The 14,135-nt window shown below is 30.8% G+C and overlaps 1 protein-coding gene across 1 annotated transcript; it reads left to right on the top strand.

Annotated features, from left to right (window-relative positions):
- Positions 1-811: 811 nt before the first annotated feature.
- On the top strand, positions 812-3,985 carry LOC111984001 (receptor-like protein kinase 7). The gene has a single exon (XM_065779076.1). The coding sequence runs from the start codon at positions 904-906 to the stop codon at positions 3,748-3,750; it is 2,847 nt and encodes a 948-aa protein (XP_065635148.1). The 5' UTR covers positions 812-903; the 3' UTR covers positions 3,751-3,985.
- Positions 3,986-14,135: the final 10,150 nt, after the last annotated feature.

Here is a 14,135-nt window from a genome sequence, read left to right as displayed (position 1 = left end):
TATTTTTTTTTTTTCAACATATAGACCAAACTTAACATAAGCTTGTTCAATTGCATTATGTCAATTAACATCATAATTATATTTGTGGAAATTTTAGATTATTTTGTAATGAACTATTACCAATTTTATCAATGGTGATTTTTCAAAAATTTATTTGATAGATTTTAGAAATTGGGACATCAAACTAGATGACATTTTCAATATGAGTTTCTAAATTATTTTTAATTTTTCTTAATAAAAAAAAAAGGTAACAATAATTAATTATAAAGAATTTATCCTATATCTACCTAACCATTTAAATAATATTTTGACATAAGACTGTCAAATTTCTCTCATTTCTTAAAAAGTAATACTACCATACAATTTATCACTCAAATTCATTATAATTTTTTTTTTATAAAGTAACATTATTATTACTGCAAACACAACTAAATACTTTTAAAAAGTAATATTAAACATTTCACAGTTCACACCATGTGAACTAAGAAACTGATCAGTAAAGCACAAATCTGACATTATAAAATCGTATGATTAATCTCATGAGAATCATATGATTTGATAATGTCAGATTTGTGCTTTACTTTTTTTGTCAATATTAGTTTGTCGGCAAGTAATTCATGTTATTTTTTGGGGCAAATTGTAAATTTTCTTTGTGCACACACAAGCTAAGCATTTTTTTTTTCTTCCAAAATTTGGGAAAGGCTAGGTCCATCTGTGTGTGCAACGGAGATATTTTCGTAGGTTTCCATGGAAAGGCGTAAGAAGCCTTCATTGTACACTATTTCAGGCGACAAATTATTTAAAAAAAAAAAAAAAAAAACCATTTTGGTAGTTAAAAAGGCACTATCTTCAGTCTTAGTTCTCATTAATTCCTCTTCTCCAAATACAATCAAAAGACCCACAATGCCATTCTGTCCACCCTATGCCATGTCACGGCCACCTCTCTACTTTTTCTACCTCCTTTTTTGCTTCTTCTCCCTTATCTCCGGTATCCAACCTGCTGACCTTCAAATTCTCATGAAACTGAAATCCGCACTTCAAACATCAAATTGTACTAGTGCCTTTAAATCTTGGGAATCCAGCAATTCCATGTGCAATTTCACTGGAATAACCTGCAATTCAGATGGTTCCGTTACAGAGATTGAACTTTCACGCCAAAATTTAACTGGGGTTCTTCCTCTTGACTCCATATGCCAGCTTCAATCATTGGAAAAGCTCTCGTTTGGGTTCAACAACTTGCATGGTCCAATTATGGACGACTTGAACACTTGTGTCAAGCTGCTGTACTTGGACTTGGGCAACAATTTGTTCTTAGGGTGGTCGGCTCCAGACATATCTTCTCTAAGCCAATTACAGTATTTGTATCTGAACAGAAGTGGATTGTCCGGATCATTTCCATGGAAATCATTCCAAAACATGACTGGCCTTGTTCGGCTGAGCCTCGGACACAATCTTTTCAATCCTTCTCCATTTCCGAATGATGTGTTGCAGCTTACCAACCTCACCTGGATTCACCTATCCAACTGTAGCATCCAAGGAACAATTCCGGCAGAGATTGGAAACCTTAAAGAGTTTATCAACTTGGAGCTTTCGTGCAATAACATGACAGGGGAAATTCCAGTTGAGATTGGCAACCTTGTCAACCTCTGGCAGCTTGATCTCTCCAACAACTCATTCACAGGAAAACTTCCTGTTGGTTTAAGAAACCTCTCGAAGCTTGAGAGGCTTGATGTTTCAATGAACTCTATTGAAGGCGATCTGTCCGAATTGAGGTTGTTGAGTAACCTAGTTTCTCTGGAACTATTTCAAAACAAGTTCTCTGGCCAATTACCGACCGAGTTTGGTGAGTTCAAGAAGCTTGTGAACCTTACTCTAAACAAGAACAACTTCACCGGTCCCCTGCCTCAAAACCTTGGCTCTTGGGCCAAATTCGAAAAAATCTCTGTGTCTTATAATTTCTTTACTGGTCCAATTCCGCCAGATATTTGCAAACAAGGTACTATAAAGGGGCTTTTCATGCATCACAATAATCTCACTGATGAAATTCCAGCCAATTTCGTCAACTGTACCACTCTACTTGAATTCAGGATCAATGATAATTTGCTTTCGGGTACTGTTCCCGCTGGAATCTGGGGATTACCGAACTTGCTCATTTTTGACATCTCGTTCAATAGTATTGAAGGCCCAATTACGTCTGATATAAAACATGCAAAGTCTCTTGTGGCGTTACGTGCGGAAAACAATCGCTTATCCGGTGAATTACCCGCAGAGATTTCGGAAGCCACGTCTTTGGTTTCAATTCTTCTGGGTGAGAATCTATTGCAAGGTAAGCTTCAAATTCCAACTTCTCCTATAACATTGTTTAGGATCCCAAACAATAGACTGACTGGAGAGATCCCATATATGATTTGCAATGCAAGTTTTCTTAAAATCTTTGATGTCTCAAATAACAGTTTGAGTGGTAAGATTCCACAATGTTTGGGAAACTTCAGTAATCATCTATGGGTGTTAAAGTTGCAAATGAATGACTTCCACGGTGCCATCCCTGATACATTTGCAAAGTGCAACAGTTTGGAACTTCTTGTCTTTAATGACAATCATTTGGGAGGGCTATTGCCAAAATCTTTGCTCAACTGTACAAATCTGGCAGTTATTGACCTTGGAAATAACATGATAGATGATATCTTCCCATATTGGTTGGAAGCTCTTCCCCAATTAGAGGTTCTTGCCTTGAAATCCAACAAAGTCCGTGGTCCTATTGGGAATCATAACACTAGTGGGATGTTTTTCCCGAAGCTACGAATTCTTGATCTTGGAAATAACAAGATCAATGATTTCTTCCCCTGTTGGTTGGAAGCTCTTCCCAATCTACAGATTCTTGTCTTGAAATCCAACAGATTCCATGGTCCTGTTGGAAATCATAACACTCGTAGGATGTTTTTCTCTAAGTTACAAATTCTTGATCTCTCTTACAATGAGTTTACTGGTTTTTTACCGAAAAATTATTTTGAAAACTTGAACAGCATGATGATCAATGATGAAGGTAAAAATGAATCACAGTATTTTGGTAAACGTCATTATTATCAAGATTCGGTGGTGGTGACAATAAAAAATTTTGAGATTAAGCTACCAAGAATTCTAACCATCTTCACAACAATTGATTTATCAAGCAACAAATTTGAAGGAGAGATTCCAGCAACACTTGGAAGGCTTACAGTTCTCCGCTTGCTCAACCTTTCCCATAATAACCTAACCAATCATATCCCTCCATCATTGGCAAATATGTCAAGACTTGAATCCTTAGACCTTTCTTCAAATAGGCTAACAGGACAAATTCCTATTCAATTGACAAGTCTAACATTTTTGGCCATGATAAACCTTTCACGAAACCAACTTATTGGACCCATACCTGAAGGCAAGCAATTTGGTACGTTTGAAAATGACTCATACGAGGGGAACTTGGGGTTGTGTGGATTTCCTCTGTCAATGAAATGCAACACTAATGAGCTGCTGCCACCGCCACCACTACCATCAATATTCCAGGAAGACAAGGATTTGATATTTGCTAGTGGATTTGATTGGAAGGTCGTGTTAATGGGCTATGGATGTGGATTTTTGTTTGGAATAACGATGGGATGTATTGCCTTTAAAAGAGGAAAACCTCAATGGCTTATAAGGTTTATTGAAGGAAAACGAAAAGAAAAGGTGAGAGGGTGCAATAATCAAAGACCCAGGAAAAGAAGAAATTAATGCATTCAAGGTATTGTAGAAAATGATAAGGATTTCATTCTCTACTAGGAGTCAGAGGAATGAGCCTTTATCTTACAGCAAAGCATTAGAACCACAGAATGGTATCTGACGTCGTGTTTATTATACTCGTATGAATTAAGGTGCTGTTTTCTTCATTCTAAAATAATCATATTCATCTTTTCTGAGGATATTCTGTTTGAGATTGTATGGAATGTTAGAGCTAGTTTCGATTTTAGTCATATGCTTACTTTTTTTTTTTTTTTTTGTTGATAAAGCAGTCATGCTTAGTTGGAGTTCAATTTAGGGTATTTTGTGTGTTGGTTTCTTTGTTTGAGACTTCGTGGCATGTTGGCCTTAGTTTGAAGGGTGGCCTAGTGTTAAGTTGGGCTTTTTGAGAGTTACATGGTTTAGAATCCTTTTTCGGCTGATGTCAATTTTAAGCTAATTTAGCAAATTAAGTCCAATTGTTCAATTAAGTAATTAAACAATTGATATATGTATAAATAAACAATCAATAAACACAATCCCAATCACAAATATTCAAGCACATCGAACACAAGGATTTTTAAGAGAGAAAAACTCGAGAACTGGGCAAAAAAACTCTTTGAGCCACTACGACACCAAATTATCTACTAGCAAAAATAGATGAACTGGTGTATAAAGTTCAGTTTCAAGAACTATTACTCGGCCCATCAAAAAAAGGAAAAGACAAAAAGAACCACTACTCGGATCCAATAGATTGTATCACATGTATAAAGTTATCACTGCTGTAAGATTGAAATAAGTAGAATTGGATAAGTAGTTTTAACCTAATTTTCTGATAAGCTGATTCTTTCGCATCGCGCACGCATATATATATATATATATATAAACCCATTATTTTATGTTTTTTATTGGCAAATGATTGGAGGAATAATTAGAAGAAAATTGAAGCACTAGTAAAAAAGAGTTATAGCCAAGTAGGAACTAGGAGGTTGTCCCAGTAACATGCCCTGCACAGTCCACACAAAGAAGTGTTACAAAACGCAAGTCTTAGATTGAGAAATCCAATTTGTTCTCTTCTAAAAGAAAAACCGCACCAACCAACACCCTCTTGTTTTATGGTCAATTGACTATGTTAAAACTTAAAACCATCTGCATGAAAGAGTTCTTTTTCCCAGCACAAAGAGGCCTATTGTTGCTTCAAAGAAAATTCCAAAGAAATTGCTCAGTTGGATTGGGACCTAAACATGTGAGTGTGGAATGGGACATTAATTTAAATCTATAAATTACAGGAGTTTTTTTTTTTTTTTTTTTTTAAAAACAAACACACACACAAGAGAGAGAAAGGGGTTATTACTAGTTCAAACCTTGTTTTTCCCTTAGGCTCCGTTTGGGAGTTCATAAGGGAATGTAATGAAATTGAATTAAATGATCATAAGGGAATGGAAATGAATGAAATGTATTTTAAGTAAGGAAATGGAATGAAAAAGAATGAAATGAAATGAAATTAAGTAATCTTGATTGGATGTTTTAAAATAAATGAATGAAAATGAATGAAATGTGAGTAATCTTGTTTGGGAACAATATGGAGGGAATGGAATGGAATCATTTTATGACAATAATACTATTAGACCCCTATTTAAAATAAGGACAAAATTTAGCTAAAAATGATTGTAGCCTTAGGCTACAAACTCATTCAATATCTTTTTATTGGAGGTGAATTTTAACAAATCCACCATTGGATTGCATCTTCTTCTTATATCTCTCATTTTTGCAAAATTTCAAGAAAATAAAAGATCAATACTATGTCATCAATAAATTTTTAAATTGAAGTTTTTTAATTTAAAATTATGCATAAAATATAAGATATAGATTATATAGTAAATGATATCCGATTGATACAAAATTGACATGTGCATTAAGAGCGTAAAGAAATGTAATTCAACGTTAGATTTTCAAAATATAGTAATATTTATTTTATTAAGTGAGTTTGTAGCCTAAGCTACAACCAATTTTGTAGCTAAATTTTGTCCTTAAAATAAATGGTTGAATATATAGGGGGATTTTGAGAATTTTAGTTTAAAAAAAAAAAATCATTAAATATAATTTCATTCCCTCGTATTCTTCCTAATTTTGGGGGAAATGAAAATTTGAGATTTTAAGGGAATAGAGAGGAATGAGGGTTCCCTCCTACACATTCCATTCCCTCCCACTTAAAACTCTCAAACAAGGAAATGGAAGAATATTCTAAATTTTTTTTTTATTCATTTCTATTCTCTCCTCCCAAACGAGACCTTAATTTGTATTACCAATATTTGATCTTGATATATCTCTATCTTTGCTATTTATGAGAGTATATAACCATATTTTCAAGAAATAAATGAATTTTGACTTTCAAATATGCAAAATTGGTAAAGTCTTTGATGGTTGAATAAGAGATATGAGGTTCAATACTTGCCTACATAAAAAAATCAATTAATATCTTGGTCTGATGATAAAGAGCTATTACTAAGAGCGGACGCTATAAATTGAAACTCTCTTAACAAAATGCAAAACTTCTATTCTTTATATATATATATATATATATATGCAAAAGCAGCAAAACTTCTACATGGGTATAAGAATATGTGGTTGAGATTTATTTAATTTTTCTAATAATAAATGTGGATGGCTCTACTCCCATTAATGGAGAGTGGTCACCATTTCTAACAAACGAGAACCCTTCAATAACAGCTCACATACACGGGGACCCATTTGAATTTTTAACCCTTTCTTTTTTGGGTATTGTCAAATTTTCACATACACTTAATCAATTTTTAGGGTTTTTCTTTTGATGCTTTTAACTAGACAATATTCATATAATAGTTTCTATCAACGACTTAATTGGAAGAATCTTTATATATTATTAATATTTAATAAATTAAGATGTTTTAATAAAAAAAGATGGTTGATTAATTATGTATGGTTTAAAATATATATACAGTTATAACCAAAACTTATTATATATTCAACTTTAAGTAATCAAAGAAAATATATATATATATATATAAATTGTGGATAATAAAATGTGTTAGCGGTGAATTTATATGAAATTGATGTTGTATAAATAGTTACTTCTTATATATATATATATAATATATATATTTTTTTTTTGCTACCCTTTTTTTATTTTTCTTACCAAATGTAGCGTGGGATTTGTAGCCAAACTTGCCATCATCTTTTTCGTTTAATTAGTCTTTATCTTTTTTAGTTTATTTTATGCACAACTTTTTTATTTTTAATTTTTTTTAAAAGTTATAATTATACCTCAACTAATATTTGACAAATAGGCAAATCCATAATTGGTAAAAAATTATATTTTTGTTTTGATTGGTAGATAGGAGGAGAGTGCGAGCTGAGGTTTGAATTTTGAACACATACATAAACATCATTAAAAAAAAAGTAATTATTACAATTTATAAGACTATTACTTAAACATAAAAAAAATTTGCATCTACCTCTAAACAATAGGGCTGTTTGGTTTGTGAGTTTAAACAATAATTTTCAGTATTTAAATATTAAAAATTGTTGTTCCCAAAAAAATACGGAGTAACATGTTTGGTAGATGGTTTTTTTTTTTAAATGTGTTAGAAAAACATTGCTTAAATATTGGTGTTTAAAAACCAATTTGAGAGAGCTCCTCGTGGTAGNCAAATTGTCCTTTAGAGTTTTATCTCTGCATAAACATAGGGGTGTATAGGCATTTTTGAACAAAAAAAAATGAGGATCCAAATAGGAGAAGTCCCTTAAATAATAGTATAGATATAGATGAAATGGGGGATAAGGAGCAAATTCTACGTCTAAGATCATGTTTTTCAAAAAAATAAAATAAAATAAATGCTTAAGATTATCAAACACTCCATGGATAAACATGGCTAGTTTAAAATTTAAATTGTGCTTTATATCTAACCAAAAAAAAAAAAAGTAGCCTTTGCGCGTGTGATGAGGGTTTTTTTTTTTTTTTTGTCTTGTCATAATTTTTATAAATTTTGGATAAATTTGATTTGAAGACATGGATTAGTAAGACAGTGTTCTATTTTGTAGGCATTTTAAGCAAAATTGGAGATATATTTTTATGGGGTTGTTCTCAAGTTTTTTTTTCTTATTAAATGTAAAGTTAAGGGGTATTTCTGAACGGACAAAATTTAGCTACAAAATTGATTGTAGTCTTAGGCTACAAACTCACTCAATATCTTTTTATTGGAGGTGAATTTTGACAAATCCATCATTGGATTGCATCTTCTTCTTATATTCTCCATGTTTGCAAAATTTCAAGAAAATTAAAGATCAATAGCTATGTCATCAATAAATTTTTAAATTGCAAGTTTTTGTAATTTAAAATTATGCATAAAATATAAGATAATAGATTATATAGTAAATGATATCCGATTGATACAAAAATTGACATGTGCATTAAGAGCGTAAAGAATATGTAATTCACGGTTAGATTTTCAAAATATATAGTAATATTTATTTTATTAAGTGAGTTTGTAGCCTAAGGCTACAACCGATTTTGTAACTAAACTTTGTTCTTTCTGAACCACATAAAAATTCAGTATAAAGAGGAGAATCCTCTTATAAATAGTATAAATAAAGAGAATAAAAGTCTAACAATAACTATTTGTCACCTATGATTGGTTACTCATTTTATTGGAAAGGGGAACCACATTAGCCAGACGACGTGATTCTCCTAGAGAAGTGAATAACTGTTGACAAATACGCGTTTATATTTTAAGATTTTAAAAAATTGTATATTCTTTTTTTACATGAAAAAAAAAAGTTAAACCAAACATGCAAAAAAAAAAAAATCACCAAATCAACTCGAGCAATGTTTGCATTGAGCAGAGAATCACCACATTCATGCTCAAACCAACAATATCTTAATCAATTAACTAAAGGGATTGAAACTTTTTTTTTTCTTTGGCATAACATTCATAATATTGATAACCACAATATGGCTGAGAATGAATCCGGTCTTGCAAAAGCTGGTTTTGGAGCTATATGTTTAGCTTTCTCCGAACCACGTACCATCCTTTTTTGCATATGCCCACAACCTTCCATCCATTTCTGAGGAAAAACCTAAGCTGATCATCACCATCCCTTTTCTTCATCTGCTTCCTTAGCTTCATATATATCGGGAATATTTGAGACTGAATATTGGTATAAAATTTATGTATTGTTGTCTTGTATATATAACTTTCCTACTACGTACCTTGTGGTTGTCTTTTATATATACCCACTTGTGAAAGTCGTTAGAAACACTTATCTGAACTACCAAATTTAGGTACCCTTTATGTATATTCATTGGTTCATCAACTTAAACTATAGAAGGTTCTCTTCCAAAAGAACTGTAAGTAGAAGATTCAGGATGTATTCTCTCTGTTTGGGGGCCGACACTAATTAATTATAGTTATTTTAATTGTTTACTAGTATTGTATGTCCTAATCAGGGTCGATTTGTTGAATGCAATCTTTCGTGGTGTTCTATATCTGTAATTATGTATATATAGCATGAGTTTGCCTCAAATTAGTTCATTGATAATTTGGTAGAGGTTCTCTTTTTGGTTCCTCAAGAACTGATTTTGCTAGCTTATCGGTAAAGATCTATTTCATTTTCCAAATTTGCGTTCAAAGTTGAAACTCCAAAAGTAAATTAAAGCAAATCAGTCCTGGTAGGCAGATCACGCAAAGCATGTCAGTCTTCTATTTAAGTTTGAATAATGCGAGATACAAATTATTTTACAAAAATTTTTACAAACCGCGCACTGAAGTGATAAGTGATTATTGGTAAATGAAAAAATGATATTAATGGTGGACCTAGATGAAAATTAATAAAAGGTTGGCCACATCAATAGTTTGTAAAAATGTTATAAAATAGTTTATGACTGTAGCATTACTCTTTAAGTTTTGCTAACATGTTATTTTTTTATTGAGAATAGAACCAATAATTATACACCTAATCTTTTTGTGTCATACTTAATCTTAAGTATGACTTTATTAATTTAGATTTTGAATAACTTTTTCTTCTCTTGTAGATTCAACAGGTAAATGATGTAAGCAATACATACATTTGGAAAAAGAACCCAATCTTTCTAGATAATCAAGATTGCTATATAACATATTTAAAATTTTAAACATGATTATGATAATTTTTATTGCATTATTTCATTATAGCTTCTAGTTTTTTGATAAATTTCTTCTTTATTGTGAGATTTTCATCTGACATATTATATATTTATATATATTTTTTGCCAGTAACAAAGTTATCAGGAGATCTGAGTTGAGATTCAATTTTTTTTTTATTGTTCACCTTTTTTTAAAAATAAAGTCTTTCATATTCAAATTGAAAATTTCTAGTAATTATTTATAATTTAAAAATTAAAATAAAATGAACACTAACTACAATATAAAATTAAAATATGACAATAATAAAATAAGTTTTAAAGTGTAGAATAATCGATATAATTTAGGAAAGGTATTATTATTATTACAATTTTGCTTAACATTAAAAATCACCCAATCGCCTTAATATACTCTCAAGCAAAGATGAAATCAACACATAACTCAATGAATTAATACTAACTAAATCAAGATTAATTAGTTTCATATAAAAAATCATATATCATAGTTCAAGACTTCCAAGTATAAAATTTAACCCAAAAAAATTATGAATTTTTTTTTTAAAAAAAGAGTTTAATTTTATCTCATCTCCTCTCTCACTACTTGGGTGTTTCATGTTTGTGCCAGTGCCACATGACCCATGATGTCATGACTCATGACCCATCCTATAATAAAACATTACCCTTATTCGGCCAAAAAAAATTGACAACGAATTAAATTGTTAGGATATCATTCTGTGTTAAGCAAAGTCAGACTTTCACTTCTCACAAATATCCGGCCAACTAACCAAGATGCTTGACCTTCATCTTTTATTCCATCTAACTTTACTAGTATATCTATATTCTAATCACTAGTGATTTTTTGTCTAATATTCTTAAAGCAAACATGTTGAATTTAATTTTAATTTACTCTCTAATCTGCCCATGAACCGCTTTTGCAAAAAAAAAAAAAAAAAAAAACATTATGACATCCCATTTTTGGAAAGAGTAATGCTGGAGGCAGACTATTTTTTATTTTTTTATATCATACATGTTTAGATGGTAAATTATGATTAGTATAAGAGTCCAAATTTGGTAAGGATAGAGTGTAAACCCATGTTTTACACCATCCAACCACGTCAATATTTCACTTAAAATCCAATGCATCATACTACACGTAATAACATCTCAATAAAATCTCAATTTGGCTGAATTTATATATACCCATTAAAATTGATTGGTGTGGCTGTGTTTATTTTTAAATATGTGATAAGATGCTGTAGCATATTAAGATTTAAGGGGTAAAATATGAGTTTTACACCATATTCTTATAGAATTTAATCTCTTAATATAATATTATAAGTTCTTCTATGTACATAACAAAATCTCACAATATCTTTATAATAAATTGAGGTGTCAACCTACCATTTTTCAGAATAAAATGAAATAAAATAAAATAAAATATTAGCTTAGACTCATTACATCTAAAAACAAGCTAGGTATTATGAAAATGTGGCGAGATTTTATTGTACCAAATATTATTTTTTGTAAAGTATTACATGCAATATATATATATATATATATCAATCATATTATGCCAGGGTTTAGTAAAAAACAAAAATATTATGCCATGTGAATTTTGTGTGAAAAAATATTTTTAAATTGAGTAATGCTACAAACACAACAATGTTCACTATATTTGTAAAAGCCCTATAACTCAACTAATATCTTTTAGTGTCCTCTCTATTATAACTGCTAAATTAAAAAATATATATATATATATACTTTTACAACGGTTGAGTTGGCAACTTTCTAAGTAATTTATTGATTTCATCTTTTTACTTTAACAATATACCAGCTATGAAGTTATGAAATAAATATTTTTGTGAATTTTTTTAGTGAGAATTGGAAAATGAGAGAATGCACCAAATGGTAATCGACTCACTATTTGGTGCTCCATCTTTGTTGCTGCTATTTTTCTAACACAAACACCAAAAGAGGTGGCTCAGTCATCAAAGTTGCCAATTCGGTAACAAGAGTTGGCGATCAGATGGTTAGAGTTGAAAATCTAATGACCAAACTGACGACACTAACTACTAGACCATTAACTCTGGTTGATTGGATCAGCGGCACTAACTGGCGAACCAACAAGCCAACCATTAGATGGGGGAGCCACAATGTGTTTTTGTGAAATATTTTACCTAGTTTTTTAAAGTAAAATATTTTATAGCATTTTATAATAAAAAAATTATTATTAATTGAAAACATTTTTAAATTTAACCAAGTTTTACGATGAAACAATCAATAAAAACAATAAAAAGCAAAACATACGTAATAGAACCACANTTTTAAATTTAACCAAGTTTTACGATGAAACAATCAATAAAAACAATAAAAAGCAAAACATACGTAATAGAACCACAATGAAGCACAATAAAAAAGAGTATTATGAGAACACAATTTCACACTCCAAGTAATGATTATTTTTCTTGATTTTATGAGAACACAATCCTATTTTAACTCAAATCTTATTACATCTACGAGCACATTTGTAGACTGTAATAGACACTGTAATGTAACAGTTATTTTTATGGTTTAGCTATTCAATAATTTGGTTATGTTTTTATTATAACGAATAATCATTCCTTATGAATAGTCATTCTTTAAAATGATGAATAACTATTTATCTCTAAAAGGTTGTAATAGTTATTCCTTAGTAAATATAATAATTTATAACATTAATATATTTTTAAATAAATAAACTTTCTATATCTACCTAACAATTATGGAAATAAAAAATCATCAAAAAATTACTCATCTCTCTAAAATTTAAAATATATTATTTTCTAAGAAATATAATTGTATGAATGAGATTTTCCTAAAATAGATCATAAGTTTTATTCTAATGTTACAATTTCCAATCAAACTAATGAATAAGTTTAGTTATTCCATTACAACACATTTTATTCCCGTTAATAAAGATTTCAATTCTTGTTGTAATCCACATTCATTGTACTAAACGTACCCTTAGAGCATCAGCATCAGCATCAATTAGTGCAAAATTTTCATCTATTTTGCAAGAAAAAACCTACTTTTTTTCTATTTTACACACTCACTTTTACCAAACTCTCACATCAGTTTATCTATTCTACATATCTATTCAATAAAATATTCATTTCTTTTAACACTGTCATCTCTCAACTCAACCCCCGCAACCACCATCATCAACCCAACCTCCAACCTCCCACTGAGCAACAAGATCGATACTAGCATCCAAAAAAAAAAAAAAAAAAAAAAAAAACCCAAAGAACAAATCGGTGATCACTAGAAATAGCCCACCATAACCTAATCGAAACCCACACAACCCACCGACCCACACCCACAATCACCGATACCATTAACCCACACCCACAATTATTATCACTGCAGCCTTAAGCTTAACCAAAAAACTAGAAAAAAAAAAAAAAAAAAAAAAGAGGAAAAAAAAGAAAGAAAAAAGATCGGCGATCAAGAGAAATAGCCCACCATAACCTAATCGGCGATCAAGAAAAAACCAGCAACTGTGATCTGAAAGAGTTGATCTGATCCACAACAGATCGACAATTGAGCTTGAGTTGGCGGCGTGGGTTGGCGAGAGTGAGGTGATCTGATGAAATGAGAGAGTTGATCTGATGGCATGTGAGAGAGTTGATCGGAGAGAGTGAGGTGAGAGAGGAAATGAGAAAAAAAGAGAGGTGAGAGTCAGATGTATTGAGAGGAGAGAGAAAAAAAATACTATAATATTAAATAAAAGAGCTACAGTAACCATGCATATATGCACAGTTATTGTAACAATTGTGCACATTTACTCACTTTTATATGGACTGATGTGGGGATTTTTTTTGGTTAAAATGTGCAAAATGATGCACTTTTTGTATTACACACGATTTTACAACCGCTGATGCGGTTGCTCTTAGTGTATAACCGAAAATACTTAATATATCGGGAGTATAGTGAAATGGTGCTCCTTACTCTCATATTTACGATAAATCTCACTATAAATTTAATGAGTGAACCCACGCAGATACGAGAGAAAACAGCATCATCCACCATTATTCAAAAGTAAATGAGAATTACTGTTTAACAAAGATTTTTTCCTCCAAAAAGTTCCAACTACCAACCCATGTTAAAAAAGAAAAAAAGAAAAAAAAAAATTATAAAGGAACTAACCCAAATAACTGTCACTCTTCCCAACTCCAACTAACATTCCAACAAAGAAGAAAGAAAG

The sequence above is a fragment of the Quercus suber genome, unplaced genomic scaffold, assembly GCF_002906115.3.
Source record: "Quercus suber isolate HL8 unplaced genomic scaffold, Cork oak 2.0 scaffold_198, whole genome shotgun sequence".
Lineage (NCBI taxonomy): Eukaryota > Viridiplantae > Streptophyta > Magnoliopsida > Fagales > Fagaceae > Quercus > Quercus suber.
Note: the sequence above shows the minus strand (reverse complement) of the source record. Positions and strands in the feature narration are given on the sequence as shown.

Coding starts and splice junctions, on each gene's coding strand:
- LOC111984001 (XM_065779076.1), top strand. CDS start 904: ATGCCATTCTGTCCACCCTATGCCATGTCACGGCCACCTCTCTACTTT.